The sequence below is a fragment of the Macrobrachium nipponense genome, chromosome 8 (assembly GCF_015104395.2).
Source record: "Macrobrachium nipponense isolate FS-2020 chromosome 8, ASM1510439v2, whole genome shotgun sequence".
Taxonomy (NCBI): domain Eukaryota; kingdom Metazoa; phylum Arthropoda; class Malacostraca; order Decapoda; family Palaemonidae; genus Macrobrachium; species Macrobrachium nipponense.
Genome location: NC_087203.1, coordinates 31,874,877 through 31,891,318, shown reverse-complemented (window position 1 = coordinate 31,891,318; position 16,442 = coordinate 31,874,877). Strand labels below are relative to the sequence as shown.

General features: G+C 38.6%; 1 protein-coding gene across 1 annotated transcript in view; it reads right to left on the bottom strand.

Moving 5' to 3' along the window:
* Positions 1 to 921: 921 nt before the first annotated feature.
* The window catches only part of LOC135222641 (katanin p60 ATPase-containing subunit A-like 2), a 59,600-nt gene continuing 44,079 nt past the window's right edge, over positions 922 to 16,442 (bottom strand). The window contains 11 exon segments of the mRNA XM_064260771.1: positions 922 to 3,092; positions 3,893 to 4,073; positions 5,648 to 5,747; positions 5,874 to 6,045; positions 6,344 to 6,540; positions 7,190 to 7,302; positions 8,485 to 8,653; positions 10,179 to 10,285; positions 10,855 to 10,969; positions 12,013 to 12,160; positions 12,925 to 13,098. Of these exon segments, the coding sequence (XP_064116841.1) occupies positions 3,934 to 4,073; positions 5,648 to 5,747; positions 5,874 to 6,045; positions 6,344 to 6,540; positions 7,190 to 7,302; positions 8,485 to 8,653; positions 10,179 to 10,285; positions 10,855 to 10,969; positions 12,013 to 12,160; positions 12,925 to 13,098 (1,435 nt within the window). The 3' untranslated portion in view covers positions 922 to 3,092; positions 3,893 to 3,933.

The window sequence follows — 16,442 nt, the reverse complement described above, 5'->3', positions numbered from 1 at the left end:
TGCCCATTTCCTGTCAAAACCAGTAAGGGCCAGTTATGGCGGAGGAGGGTATGGTGCTGATTCTTTGGGAAATAGGCGCGTATGTGTTTTCGATTGAGCTGGTCTTTTGCCAGCACTGCTCTTGCTCATAAAGCAGCCCATAACATATGCTGTAGCTGATGGAATATGGGTGCTAGGTAAATTCATACGTGCAATACACACACACATTATATATATATATAATATATATATATACTATATCTAATATATATATATATATACATATATATATATATATATATATATATATAATATGTATATATACATATATATGTATTTATTTGCATAACATATATATTTATATTTATACATACATGTGAAAAATAAAGGTTTTTGCCACGAAGGAAAATTGAAAAGCGACAAAAACCTTTATTTATACATAGCATCACGTTATACATACATGTGAGTGTATGTATAGTTAAACATATATGTATTACACATGTGGATCTGTGTGCCTGTGATGGTTGTGAGTAATGCTCATGTGTAAGCATTAATTTGCATTAATAGATAAGTATTTCCTTTTTCTTTTGGGTATTAGTATTCGGGACAGGACATCAGCTTATTGTTCTACTAAAGCTTAGGGTAAAGAATACAATGAAAAATAGAGCTGTTTTGCTTGCGTAAGATTGAAGGGAATAACAACTGCATAGTTCAATGATAAATACCTTTTGAGCGTCTGCAATTCATATGTTTTGTTTACAACGTTTCTTAGTCTCATAATAGAATGGTGTATATCACCGTCACATAAAAAAAGTACTTTATATGCACAATGCTGTAGGTATTTAAACTAGTAAAATAGAAGACTTCTAAAAACTGTCACCATAAGTAAGTTACGTGGTAAGTTTATTGAATAAACACAATAGGATGTTAAAGAAACGCCACTTAAGATAATAATGTATTTTGGAATACTTTTAAGAACTGTATGTACAAAACCACACTCGGTCAACGCATAACATTCTCACCATGATCCATTTTTACATACTTTGACACATATAAAAGATATTATACAAAGTTCTATCAAAATGTTCGCATCGTTTGACGAGACTACTGCGTCTGAGAGGATAATGATCCTTAGTCCTTGAGTCGAATAGGGGGAAACTTTTGGGTCACGAATGTCATAAAAATGGATGTGATATCTCTCCACAAAAGTCAGGAAGAAGTTCGACCTACTCCTTACCTCTAATGCAGACGAACTCTGTTATAGGACAAGACTAAATAGCTTTCATCACGAGGACATTCAGTAACTATATATATAAGATTTCTCAGCTGACATGATTTTTACATTGACTGTCAGAATACCAAAATGACATGTTAAGATTACGACATTACTCATGAAGATGGACGTAGCCATGGCTCCAGTAAGGAGAGTGAGGTCGTTTTGGTGGGTTGCAGCGTGACCTTATCGATTGCATTTCTTAACTGCTATGCTTTTTAATAGTTAAAACGAATTGCTTCTTCTTGCCAAAATGAATCGCCCTCCGCTCATCCCTACCCCGCCCTAGCTGCGCCCATGTTCATAACCATTAGACCTAGAAACAGCAAAATCTTCTCTCTGCGATTATAAGTTCAAAGAGGAATGTTGTGAATGACAACAAAAGTCGAAACTGCCATTTGTTATTTTCACTTTGGTCGAAATGTTATCATTTTTTATGTACGAAGACACGAACTTTCTGGGCTAAAATCTACTGTACTTTAGCAATGAGAAAAACTATTGAATCGGAAGGTTTCTCTTAGCCGAACATTGAAAGCTATTCCGAAATACTTTTTTTTTTTTAGCTATCTATGAAAACCAGCTAACAAAACAAAAATAGAAAAAAAACTCGAAATGCCCTATTACGACTCAGCTGACATGGCTTGCAGACCTTTCAATGTCCATCAAATCTGAAATACCGTTAAACTACATTTTCTCTCTTTTTTTTACTTATTCTTCCATTTATTCTTCCTTCTACGGACCAATGGAACGACAGATATGAACCGCTGACCATTTGTGTTGCCTGGAATTTGAGGTTCTGATTGACTCCCAGAAGCTTCTTATTGTTTGGACATAAAGCAGCATATTTTTAATTTGTATAAGAAACTTGAATCTAAAAAAACTGATGAGTTAGTGAAAAATGGGATTTCCTTATTAAAGAACAAAAAATCCAAAAAAATTAGTCTAAAAGATATGGATGGTGTATATTTACTGTTGAACATTTCAAAAATGTACCCACACATTACCACCGAATATGCTGCTTGGCCAATTATGATAAGTTTTAATGAGCTCGGTAGGTTAGTGCGTTTTATTTACTGGAGAACCGTAATGAATGCCCATTGGAAAAATATAAAGCTGAAAATAAAATCAGAGTAGATATATGTTCATGTGACTGAGACTCCTTGAGTCACAGTTCCGAGCACATAATATGATTTGAATCGGTTTGGTTCAGCAGTTCTAGGCCGAGGGTTTACCATGTCAAGACCCACAAGCCTAAACAACAATGGTTCACTCAAGAATGTTGTTGAAGGTCCAGATGACTTCAAGTTTGTCTTGGTGAGAAATCACGAATTGCTTCCACTGCTTTTAAAAGGTCCCTCACTTTGGACTTAGAAGCCAAACGCGTGCGGCAAGGGTCGCTTTAGTTGATGCCATAAGAGAAGAGAAAGTATCTAAATGCCGCCGTGGCCCACCAGTTGAGAACCACTATGTTGGCTGTAAACGCAATTTTCATACGCTGTTCTCCCTTAGGTCTATAAACCTTGGTTTCCCCGAGAAGCTCAAACTCCAGGACGGAGTTGGAGTCTCGCTTCCTGCAACGGTTGGTCCAACTCTGATCGAGAGAAATAAGACTGGGTTTCTTATTTACAGACTAAGATTAAAGAAAGAGAAAGTAAATCAATGTCGGTGGAAGATTAACGTTTGCTTTGAACGAATCGAAAAAGAAGACAGTGCTCCTCTCTCTCTCTCTCTCTCTCTCTCTCTCTCTGAGGACAGCTGCTGTTGATTTTTGTGTTTCTTCTGAGTTCTTCGTCCCACTGGTAGCTACGTTAGAAACAGAGGAACTCCCCGAGCGCAAAATCTGTAACATAGAAATTACAAAAGCATCAAAATAATAAAGGATAGTCTATAGAACTGATTATAAACTGCATTGCCAGTAAAGCATTTTTATCACTGATAAAATCTGATAAAAACTGAAATAATTTTGGGCAATATCTTTCGAAGTTCCCCTAAAATTTAGACGGTCAAAATGATGCTTGAAGGTGAATGAAGTTACAAGAATAATAAACTAGGTATTTAAAAAAACTGTAAATTGTATAGACGAGAATTGCACAAGGAAATACCCATGATGTATTGAAATACGCTTCTTGAATAATGAATATATATCACAGGAAAATCTCATTATTTTGATTTGCACAGAAATATGCGTGAATACAATTGCAAAATGCTGCAACATGACGTTAATTCATTTTACACTCAATATTAATTACCAAAAAAATATGAATTTGCTATTTCCCTTAGCTATTAATCTGTAACAATCATCATGTATACTAAATGCAATGTTTAGACTTTGATAATGAGATTTATACCTTAAGCAAATAATTAATGAAAGATGATAAGAATTAAGAATAAGAAATATTTAAAAATGTACAGGTAACTTAACCATGAAGGTCAAACGGTTTACAAAGTGTAAATGGAATTCTAACTGCAATGAAAATGACAAAAAAATATATAAGTTACGAATAATTTAAAAAACGCTTGAATGAAAAAAAAAACAACATACTTCTGTGACACTCTCTCTCTCTCTCTCTCTCTCTCTCTCTCTCTCTCTCTCTCTCTCTCTCTCTCTCTCTCTCTCTCTCTCTCTCTCTCTCTCCTTACTTTAAAAGTCTAAAATGAGCGTAGATGAAAATATGAGAGATTCAGGTGGATCCATATTTCGAGTGCCACTCTTGGTACTCCTTGGAGTTACTCTGAGTAGGTTTGGTCCTGCTTAAGGCTGCTTCCACGTCTGGCATAGTGATGGCGTCCAGTTTCAGATCAGGCAGCTCGGAGTCCTCCACTGCAAGGGGTTAATAAACTTTAGCTAATTCTGTTGAAAATCCCATTATCAGAGGCACACTCTTCAGGTAACAACAGGAAGATTAATAAACAAATGGATCATTATAGGATACTAAATGCGAATGGCGAGATGCTATCTGAAGTCGTCCTTGTGTCGTTGGAGCAAATATTTCCAAGATTTATTGAATGAAGAGGACAGAAAACAGGCAGATCTGAGTGATGTATTAGTTGAATGGGTTACAGAAAATTTGAGAGTCTTTGTGGAAGTGATACCAATGATATAATAGAGGTTATCAAAATTCTGAAATATGTAAAGGAACCAAGAGTTTGTGGACGTGGAAGTGAGATCCTTTAGTGCAGTTTAATTAGATGACCAGAGTGTGTAAGGTATGCCTGTATGAGGGAAAGTCGTCAAAGAATAGGTGAAAGCAATAATCATTCATTTGTATAAGGCGACCGAGATGACTGTAAAAGGATTGTAGGGATATAACACTGATAATTTATGATAGGATTTTGACTGAGCAGGTAAGATGAATGGCAGAGTGCTTGATATGGGAAGAGAAGTGTGGGCTCGATTAAAAAGATGGTGTGTGGATCAAGTGTATGTGATGGAACACTGAGAAGCTTGTAGTAAAGACGAAAGCTGTATTTGGCATTCATGGACCTAAAATCAGTTTATAAAATGAACATATAAGAATGCTATGCGGAGGAAACTGAGGATGCATATCTTTGAAAGCCTTTTCTTGAGAACTTTTTCAAGGTTGTCTGGTTTAGTGCAGCAAGAAAGTCATCAAGGCTATGGATGTATAGATGTAATGTCATTGGATGAGAAAATGGGTCTTGAATGGGGTGCAGAATGGTTGTAGTCTTCAGATGGTGCAGAGTTGATAGGATATACTGAAACGAAACTTCAGGAACTAGTGAGAGTTTGAAGATGTTCGCAAGGTGAAAAATTTGAAAATCAGTATAAGCAAGAGTAAGGTTTTGAAGATAAAAGGAAACCAGGAACACGGAGAAATGAATACAAGTATGGAGTGTGTAAGTATGAAAGCTGTTGATTAGTGAAGACTGGAATAAAAACAATAATTGATTGTATGTTCGAATAGGTGAGTCACATCTGAGGGGGAAATAAAGCAAAGGTGGAATGTATGAAGAAACTGGTGAGAAAGTCTCCTTTAAGAAAGTGACGTGTAGATGATAAATGTGATTGAAAGAAAGAGAAGTGAGGCTACTGTTTGCACCATACATGTGAAGAGAAGATTGAAAGGGTGAGAATAGTGGAAGTATGTAGGAGAGGTTGAGAGTTCTGCAGAATAAGGGAACTTCAGAAGCCAGTTCTACTCAAATGAATCCTTTGCTCCTAGACTCTAATAGCTAGTATTTTCACTCATCAAAAGACGTTTTTCTCCCTTGCAATAGGAACAGCAATATTTTCTTTTATGTCTCTTTTGAAGGAGAAACATAAATCACTCGTTCGATCTAGCCAGCTGAGATCCTACAAAAAATTCTTTCATGTCGGAAAATATGCTTTGCTGGTAAAGGACTATGTCCAAATGCTTTGGCTTCACTGCTCACCTGAGTGGTCCTCTAGGACGTTAAATATTTTTCTCAGGCACCCCATCGCAGCCTCTCTGCAGACAACTCGAATGTCAGACCCGCTGTAGCCTTCGGACATCTGTTGAAAATATTGACGTTAATAAAACAAAACTCGAACATTCTGAGAACTCAGCTTCCTTACGCAGTCTGATGTAAAATCGTGAAAATTTAATACTCAAAATCAGCAGTTACCTTGTGACCTTACCTGGGCTAATTTTTCGTAATCAAGATGAGTGTAAATCGAGTGACCTGACTCTTCTAGGTCAGGTATAATCTCTGGCAGGTGATGTCTTATCATGCTCTCCCTGGCTTCCATGCCGGGCAGGGGCACCAAGATCCGCTTCTCTAGACGCCTAAGCATCGCTGGGTCTAATTGCCTGAGGAGTAACAGAGACGTCAGAAACTCATCACAGACAAATCAACTTGAGGAAAAGGGTTTGGTTTAAAGGCAGCTTGAGAATCACGTCTCTTCTCCAGCTGGGATAATACGGTATACTATCCACACTGAAGAAGAGACGAGATTTCTCTTGGTCTATGTGGAAACCCTCCCAGTCCAGACGCTCCTTCGGTTCTGATAGAAGAGGATGAACTTGTGAATAAAAAAAATGTAAGCTGTAGATAACTATGAATAAAAGCTCACTCGGAGACATGAAGAATCAGTTGCAAGATACTGACCATGGAATATTCGACGCTGCTAAGAGGAACACTCGGTCGTTGGCCTGCGTCAGGCCATCGAGTTCCATCAGCAGCTGCGTTTTCATACGTCTGGAAGCCTCGTGCTCTTGGTCCCCTTGTCTGGAAGCCATCAGGGCGTCCACTTCGTCGACGAAAATAGTGGAGGGCGCGTGGAATCGAGCCATCTCGAACAAAACCTATTCGGAAAGCTATTGCTAGAGACTGCTTACGTGATTTATCCACAATGCAGATTATCACAGTGAGCTGAAAGTGTGATCTTGTTTGTATTATCTTGCTTGGTTTATTTCATAATCGTCGTGACATAAAATTCTTAACATTGGTATTTTAACCTTGACAACTGTAACCTTGATAGATGAACTTAAGAATAAGACTTCACTTTAAACTTTTTCATATGATAAATCTACAGGTCGCTTTGTTGGTGCAGAGGGTAAATAATGTGGGAAGAGAAAACGGTGTTGTATAACATAACTTCAATGCTTTTCTGGAATCATTTGATAAATCATTACTTCATCAAGGATTAATTCCAGGGTTTTTGCAAACTGGAACGGAAAATGACATATGGGCAAAGTATGGTTTATTCTCTTTCATGATTAAAGGTGATACATTGGAACAGAGGTACTTCATTTAAAATTGTTTCTCCTTCATTTATTCATAAGTTTTAATGGTGAAATCACCATGTGTGTCGTTGACACCTATTACCAATAACAAGTGTTGTCGCTGAATTCAAGTCATCTCGTAAAAGTAAAGTTACTCTCTCTCTCTCTCTCTCTCTCTCTCTCTCTCTCTCTCTCTCTCTCTCTGAGATACCTTAGAATCTAATCTTACCCTGACAAGTTTCTCGGAATCTCCTCTCCACTTGGACACGAGAGTTGTTGCTGATATGTTGAAGAACGTTGTACGGCATTCAGTCGCCACAGCCTTCGCCAGGAGGGTCTTGCCTGACGGAGGAATAGATAAACACACTCAGCAAAACCGATTGTACGAAGGTGGCGTCGTTGTCCGACTAAATGAAGTAATACAAAGAAGAAAGAGTAATGTTAAAAGGCTTTTTTTTATCTCTTACTCCTTGGACTCTTGTGTAGTGCGGTTTATATTGGTGGCAACGGGAAGAAAATTACCAGGATGGGAGGGTCTTGGAAGTACTAACTGAGTTAAAGGAAATGAGCTGTGGATGGGAAGCTCAGGATATAGAAGTTTACGCACACAGTGGAACAGTAGTACTTGATGGAGCAGCTCCTTAGCAGTCACCTAGCGATTTTCAACTGGGACATTTTGTTCAGAAGAGTCTTTCATTACTAATTCGTTAAAAAAACTTACAAATACAAGCACCCGAAAAAAATATCCTTCAGAACAACTGGTCACTATTAAATCTTCTTATCCTAATGAGGAATCACTGATAATCTTGCATATTTATTGAACATTTAATGACACTTGATTACACGTGAAATACAAAAAAAAATACTGGGCAGTTTTGTACATGGCCGGTTACCTAAACATTGGTGATTCTTTTTCTGACGCAAACAAACGCCTCCCAAGCTTACTATAACACACAGTTACTTAAGTAATGATTCTCATATTCCAAGAACACAACAGTCACCACTAGCTTCTGCTTTCACGTTTGTTTGTCCTGCATGCAAAGGGGGAGCCAGTTCATGGCTCTAGGGAACACCATGACTCATGGGTGGCTCACTGCTCAATTCAAGTATATACTACATCCACTCCATTCATCATGACACATACCTGATTTCATGCTAAATAAGTCACTACATTTTCTCTATTATTTGAAACAAGCTTGTTGGAGCACACTACGCATACTGGAACCTGGAGCTTCTGTCTCCCCTACCCTCCCGATCCTCTACCCAGTCCGCCACCACCCTGGGCTGACAAACAGATTTGCAGGAGGAGGGTTGATATCTCCCTCTACCCTCCCAGCCCCCCTACCTCCCCTGCCCCCATCCAGGCCGTACAAACCGGTTTGCAGGGCATGGGTGACTGTGTCACGTCTCCCCTACTGTCACCCACGGGAGGACAAACAAGACTAGATCACTTCGGATTTTATTATTACAGACAGATGACAAAGGACACAGATCCTTCAGAACACAGGGCACGAAATTCCTTACCTGTTCCCGGAGGACCGTAGAGGAGAATTCCTCGCCAGGGCTTGAATCTCCCGACGAAGAGTTGAGGATATTTGAGAGGATAGACGACAGCTTCTTTGACTAGTCTCTTGGCGTCTTCGACGCCGATGATGTCCGACCATTTGACCTCTGGATTCTCCACCAGAATTTCCTGTGGGTGGGGAGGGAGTAGTAAATATATGTAACCATATGTAATATATATATATGTATATATATATATATATATATATATATATGTATATATATATATATATATACATATATATATATATATAATATATTATATATATATAATTATATATTCTACTGATCACTTTTTTACAGATACGTATGCAACTGTAATAGCCACAGTACCCCCTTAGCTTCTTGAATTCTTCACACTTTTAACAAACACATACATATATATGTGTTTGTCTCTTATTCAACAAAAAAAATTATGGGTCACATCCTGCGGCTAATACTTCACCTAAGTAGCCGTTTTTAGGTCACTTTTTCGTGGTACAACATGAATGTTGATGAATCTACTTATTATGGTCTTATATTTCTTTCAAGAACTTTGTGCTGACTGACAGGATGCGAAATGTCATATACTACATTAGTTAGGTTTGTGCTATCGCAGTGACAAATATCCAAAAACCTGAAATCCTACTGTACTGTTATACGACTAGTAATGATACCTTTAATGCAACATTAGACCAGCAGGAAATGTAAAGTTATCTTGGGCTTTTAATTATTTAAAATCATCTAGCAGATGCATTTCTTGCCTGACCCCCCGCCCCCCACTGTTTTTGCCTTCAATTTCTTGATATATCCCACGTGTGTACACTTGTCTTCATAAATGTCCTCCTTTGAATCATACTCCGCCAAATGAATATAAGACCAAAATAGGCTAAAATACGTTATTCATGAATGACTTCAGTATCCCTAAGCCAGCACGGGCTCTTGCTCGCAGACCACCCCGTGAACTCAAAGATAAATGAAATCAGTAAGTTATATCCCAAAAGCATCCCATACTCTTCGTTTCCCTTAACATGTAAAGGTACAGCATCAACTGAATTGATTCCCGTCACAAAATACTAATTTAATCATAGAGCGTAACTTATGAAATCTCTAATTTCATCTTGAGGATTTACGAGTTATAGACTTCGAGTTTAGATTTGCCGTTGACCAGCCCAGGGTCACCCCTTTTTCAAGACTAGTCTCTGTACAGGTGTGCAAAACGTAGGTAACCTTCACCAAAGCTTCTAGACTGTACGTAATGTCATTAGAGCCAGACTTGTCCCTTAGACCGCCATAAATATTGCTGTCCTCTTTGCTAATATTTATCAGATGCATACTTATCAATGACGGACTACTTCTGAAGAAAAAGCCCAAGTGGGTAAAAGAAAAACTTAGTCTTAAACAACATATGGAATACTAATTCAAGGATCATTGTAACTTTCTAGAGTCTATCATTCACAGTTTATTCTGATTCTTTTAATCTTTCTTCTGTCATTCCTCTGCAGCCAAGCTGTGCTCTTCTTCCTTTCATTCACTTTCGTATATTCTTCTAGCCTGGGTGAGAAAAGGCGAATAAAGTTGCTCGTCCCATTAGTCTTTGTCCTGAAAATAAAACACACACACATTGGACAGTCAGTGAAAAAGAGAGAGGTAGAACCACTGAATGAAAATCTTACTCTGTGGATGATGTTAGCCAAGTCCCTGAATTCTCCAGTGAGATGGGGCACTGGAATTGGAAGCTTGAAGGCCTTGTCGTCCAGTAGGTCGTCTGGTTCTTCTTCCTCTGCAAGTGGAGAAATTAAAATAGTCTTATATAATTACTGTTCCGATGAAATTGGTAGAAACTGGCATTTTCCACTAATCGTGCAAGGCAAAGTCCACCTCTGGAAACATTAAACACATTAATTTGGTGTCATTTGCTTCAGACTCTAACCCTGAAACATGTTGAAATAAGGCATGATACGTCCGGACGTTATAGGTTTCTCCTTGAAAGACACTTTTCAAAAAATAGTTTCAATGTGTCACCACAACTTTCACACCAATGAAAACTAAAAAAATCATGTTTGTCTTATGCGAGCAATGAGGTGTAACTAAGTAGTCTTACTACCCTTTATAATTATAATTATAATAATAATAATAGGTTTCACTTCTTTATTTTAGTGTTCCCCTTCAAATATAAAGCGCAAATATTAAAACTACTAAAGGGAACATCCCATATTATGCGTAGCTGTTTTATAAGTCATTTTCAAAAAGCATTTTCAAGAAATTGTGACTTTCAATCTGTGAAATCTTTAACGCGGGAATTAAGGTCAAGATTTAATGTTATCTCTTATTCACTATCGTGTACCTTACCTGTTGGTTGGTCCGTCGGATTCTGAGAGGGTGGCCCTTTTCCAATGTCACCTATATTGTCTTCTAAACGGGTGTAGTCGTTTATCATCTGTTTCAGGTCGAGAATTTGCCTTGGCTGAAACGGAAAGAAACGAGAATAAGAATAGTTCCCGCTAGACGTCAGAACTGTACAAATAAGCCCGCAAAAAACTAGATTCCTTGTTAAAAAGATAAGTTCGGACACAGAGACAATACAAAATGCAAACAACTATACAGGACTGAAGTTTGATGAGCCATCCAGGTGAGTCGCCCTCAGGAAGGAGTTGGGTTGACCTAAGGTTAAATGTTGGTATTGTATAGAAATATATTTCTTTTATCTCATTAATTATATTGTGTCCCTAGAGGACTTCTTAGTGATATGAGTCTTACAGATACTGTCAATTAACTAATTTTTTTTATCTCTACATCTTGGAGGGGAACTTCAGTTGACCTTTCCTTCCCTTTCCTCCATCAAGGAAGGGAAATTCAGTGGACCTTCCCCTCCCTTTTCTCCATCAAGGAAGGGAAATTCAGTTGACCTCCCCTCCTTTTCCTCCATCAAGGAGGGGCAAATCAGTTGGCCTTCCCCCCATCCCTCTCCCTCTCCTCCATCTTGGAAGGGTAATTCAGTTGACCTTCTCCCTACTCCTCTCCTCCATCAAGGAAGGAAAATTCAGTTGACCTGCCCCTCCCTTTCCTCCATCTTGGAGTAGCAATTCAGTTGACCTTAGCCCCCCAACCCCCCCTCATTCTCCTCCAAGCACAATAGCGCTATTGCTCACAACAGATGGACTTGCAATCATACCCGAGTCAGGGTAGTTGCAGGATCATCTCCTCAAAAATCCAGCACTCCTCAGTTGATCTAATCAGTGAATTACGTACCTGGTTGTTATCCGACTGCCTTCAGTCACAAATCGGGTGTAATCAGTCAGAAATATGGTGTAGTTTAGGTAAAAAAAAGGATAAAGAACAGGATCTCCTGTCAAAATTTATACCAGTAAATCTTGATTAGGGACGGGAGGACCTGACAAGGTGATCATCCATCCTCCGCAGTGAAACCTTTCCTAAGATATCCTCTCTCTCTCTCTCTCAAAAATGATTTTAAACATTTCGTTACAACGGAACAAGAGGAGTCCTTACCACCTTGTTCGTTCTGACAGGCCCCAGATTGCCGCATCCTCTCTCGCTGTCAGTGTCCGAGGAAGACTTCGAAGGATCCTTCTTCTCGTCGCCGGGACTTCGCAGCAAACCGCCACTTCCGGGAACCCTGCGGCCGACCAGTGGCGCTCTGGCAGGAGAAGGTTATCAAGGTGGGAATTTAGCTTCATGTATTACTCACGCATGAGGTGACATTATGAAGTGTGGTATAAAATAGATTAATAAATAAATAAATAAATAAGAAAATAAAATGCAAGAACTAAATCAATTCCATTAATGAGTAACATAACGCTATTTTAAATTATTACTTATCTAGTGTAAAGGGTAATAATGCTATAGCCCCTGGTAATATGAATTACCTAATAAAAAACCCAGAATTTAATTTTAATATTCAAGCAAAGTCTTTGTATAAGTTGGCCATATTTTAGCAAGTTTCGAGTTATAGTGCTCTCAAATAATTCAAAACTTTCTACTTATATGTGTATGGGCTAGGTTTGCATACAAATTCCTAGTTGGACGAGTTACATGCTCGACTACTGATCTCAGGGTCCTGGTTCATGAAATCAAAGGAATTTATTTCTGTTGATAGAATTTAATTTCTTTATGTGGTTCGGATCCCACAATAAGTTGTAGGTCCCGTTGCTAAGTAACCAATTGGTTCGCAAAAATATCCAATCCTTCGGGCCAGCCCCAGGAGAGCTGTTAATCAGCTCATTGGCCTGGTAAAACTATGATATACCTCAGCGTAAAGGCCGTTGCTTTGGAAGAGGAACAATGAAAACCATTCGATCTCGCTGAAAAGACCGACTCTGACACAAAATGAGCACTATCACTTGATGGAACCTTGCTCTCTAACGCACGCTCTCGTGTGAGGAAACGCAAACTCCCTCTCACCTCTTCAGTTCCTCTCTCTTCTTGTTGTCAATGCTCCGGCCTCTCGAGGTGCTGGTTCTCGTTCTGGGAAGGGACTGGTCGCCGATGCTGGAAGTCTCGTCGCTGAGCGTTGGGTCGCTGACGGCGCGACCCATGCTCCCGCCGGATCCTGCCTTACGGGGAAGTGATCGCCTCCTGAAATGGATCGACGGATTTCCTGAGTCGTGAAATATATAAATAAATAGATATAGACACACACACACTTGAATTATAGTAGATTCACATCACCGGTGCATCTGATGTCTAGGAGAGTCCCTTACGACGCTCTTGATTGGCTGTTGATAAGCCAATCACGGGGCTGGAAACTCTCAGTCTCTCTCGAGAGAGAGTTCATATAGGGAGGATGTATGTTCCACCTCTCCTGAGGGATACGTCTTTCAAAAACATCCCTAAGGAGAGGTGGAACATACATCATGCCTACATGAACTCTCGAGAGGGACTGAGACTTTCCAACCCCTGTGACTGGCTTATCAACAGCCAATCAGGAGCGTCGTAAGGGACTGGCCCAGACATCAAATACACGGTTGATGTGAATCTACTATAGCTGTTCTCGTGATAGTCAGAATCTTGTTTATCTTTTGGGAATAAAGTCTTTTTTCTTGTAGTTCGGAGTTTAATTCAGTGCCTTAGTTAACTTTTGCCATTGTCTTGCGCGTCGGTCGGAGGTTTTCATGTCGGTTACGCTACTGTCAATCTATAAGGGGTGTAAGCCCCTTAAAACATACACACACACACAAACACAAACACACACACATATATATAGAATATAATACAATAATATCTCAAGGAGAAGGTAGCGGGCTTTATAATGCAAAGATATTACAATGATGATCGAGCTGTTTTTGGAATAAAACACGTAATTGAATTTGTACGACCTTTTCTACATCGTCTTCAAATCAGGTTCAGAAATCATGAATAGATCGAGAATGCGTATACAGCTTCTATTGCTATTACTACTTCTACCACTAATACTGCTACTACTACTGAGAATAATAATAATATTAACTGAGAAAGACCATCGGTGTACTATGCAGATGAGCAGAATGCCCAGAAGAAATCTGAAACTTATTTCAATTCTGGGTTAAATCTATTCCTAACAAAAATACGAATACTCTGTTAAATTCTCAGTTCTTTTTTTTATGCTTTTATGTCTTTATCATCAAATGTTTATTCACACAGAAACGATCATGTTACCGCAAGATGATAGGGACGAAGAAACTGTTTCTGTTTAATAGAATATTTTGAAGAGCAAACGCCAATGGAGCGGGCAACCTCATGCCCTTTTCTAGCCCAGTCCCAAAAAAACAAGATAGATGCTTAATCAAGTCGTAGAGGAAGAAAGGTGGGCCCAGTCCCCAGTCAGATGCCATGCCCTCCAACTGGCCCCCACAGTTGAAATGACATTACAGTATTGAATACATTTGCATATAGTTAAGAGTTAAAAATTAACTGAAAATTGCTGTATAATTTAAATAAAGGCTTATTAATTACGAATACTATCATTTTCCTTCATTCGTATGGATATATGCATTCGAGAATAGTATATTGTACTAATTACAGAATTGGTACGTTAGTTTTGTGTAATTTTCTTTGTGCAACCCCCCAAAAAAATATCTTGGCCCCACCTATCCTTCCCCTACTGATGGAATGCCAGCCACGCCACTGCTTCCAAAGCTTGGCAGTAACATGAATAAAACAAATGTGCCGTGTCGTCCTAATAGGATTAGCCGAGCTTGTCGCGGTATTTTGAAGGTAAAATGATTCTTCGCTACAGAGAATATCACGGCAGGAAGGGCGTGGCTGCTCTCCTCTCGAAGTGGTAGCAGTGTTACGTGCAGGAGTCGTTGGCTAATTCTTCTTTTTGTTTCTTTGTGGATGACGTGGTCTTCCTGTAAGTTTAGCGAGCGGGTACACTATAATGACGACGTATACTTTGATCTCATCGGGGACGTTTCTTCAGCTCAGATTTAAGAAACGATACAATGGCACTACAACATCCAAAACACAGTACTTATATCAGGTTGGAACAACACATTGATGAGAAGATATGTATCATTACAAGAACGGTTAGTACAAGAAAACTCAAGGTTATATCATCAAAATTGGGAAGACTTAATAAAAAATACACAAATACAATACAATAACCCAAAACATTTCTGGAACTCCGTTGCAAGACTGATGGGAAGCAATACTGATACATCGCCATACATAAAGCATAGGAATGAGAAAATATATGATGACCAAGAGAAAGAAGTACTCCACAAGGCCTACTGGCAGGAAATATTCCAGATAACGCAGGAGGATAACCAAAATTTCGACAACCAACATGAGGCAATAGTCAATGAATTCATTGAACAACATAGACACAGAACGAATCCGCATCATGCAGCCGACATAAACAGACTCCATGAAGATGAAATCAAAATAATAATTACAAATTTTAAACACAAGGCACCACGAAGAGATGTTGCACTTGAAAAATTGAGAGAAATATACAACTGGGCTCTCTCTCTCAATGGGATATTTTCCAATTATATTCAAGAATGCAATCATGATTTTGATACCCAAACCAGGAAAAGATACGTGCCAGGTAGAGAATTTTAGACCAATATCATTACTAGAAATACCTGGCAAAATATTTGAAAAATTAATTAACAACAGACTAGTGTTGTTCCTAGAAGGTAATCAGCTACACAATAAAAATCAATATGGATTTAGAAAAGGAAGAGGTACCCAGATTGCAATAGCAACAATATATGAGAGCATTGCACTGTCACAAAGAAGAAGATACCTATGCAACCTAGTATGAAGAGATAAAACCAAGGCATTTGACAAAGTATGGCTACAAGGACTTCAATACAAAATATTACATCTCAACCTTCCAGGCATTTTTGAGAAAATACTATGCAACTTCATCAAAGATCGAACAGCAGCAATCAAGTCACAAAATTACATAGGGAATCCATTCCTGTTACTAAGTGGAGTCCGGCAAGGATCTGTACTCAGTCCAACATTATTCATATTATATACATCAGATATGACTCCACCACCAGAGTATTGTACTGATGTCTACTTTGCAGATGATATAACTCAAATAGTTATACACCCAGAAAAACGTACAAGGAGAAGGGGCCCAAATTTGAAAAGACAAGTAGCACAAAAAACAATGAATCAAATTGAAAGAATAAATCAATTTGAAAAGAAGTGGAAGATAAAGACAAATAAATCTAAATTCCAACTAGTATCGGTATCTGCACACAAACCTGCACAAATAATGTTAGACCAACAACCAATTAATTTTATTAAAAGTACAAGAATACTAGGAATGCAATTCGGACAAAGAGGAATATCAAGACATGTGAGAGAAAGGCTAAGGATGGCAAGAACACAAAATACAAAGCTGAAAAGGTTTAGGAATATGAACACAACTATCAAAATCCATTTCTACAAAAGCCTAATCAGACCAATAATGGAATATC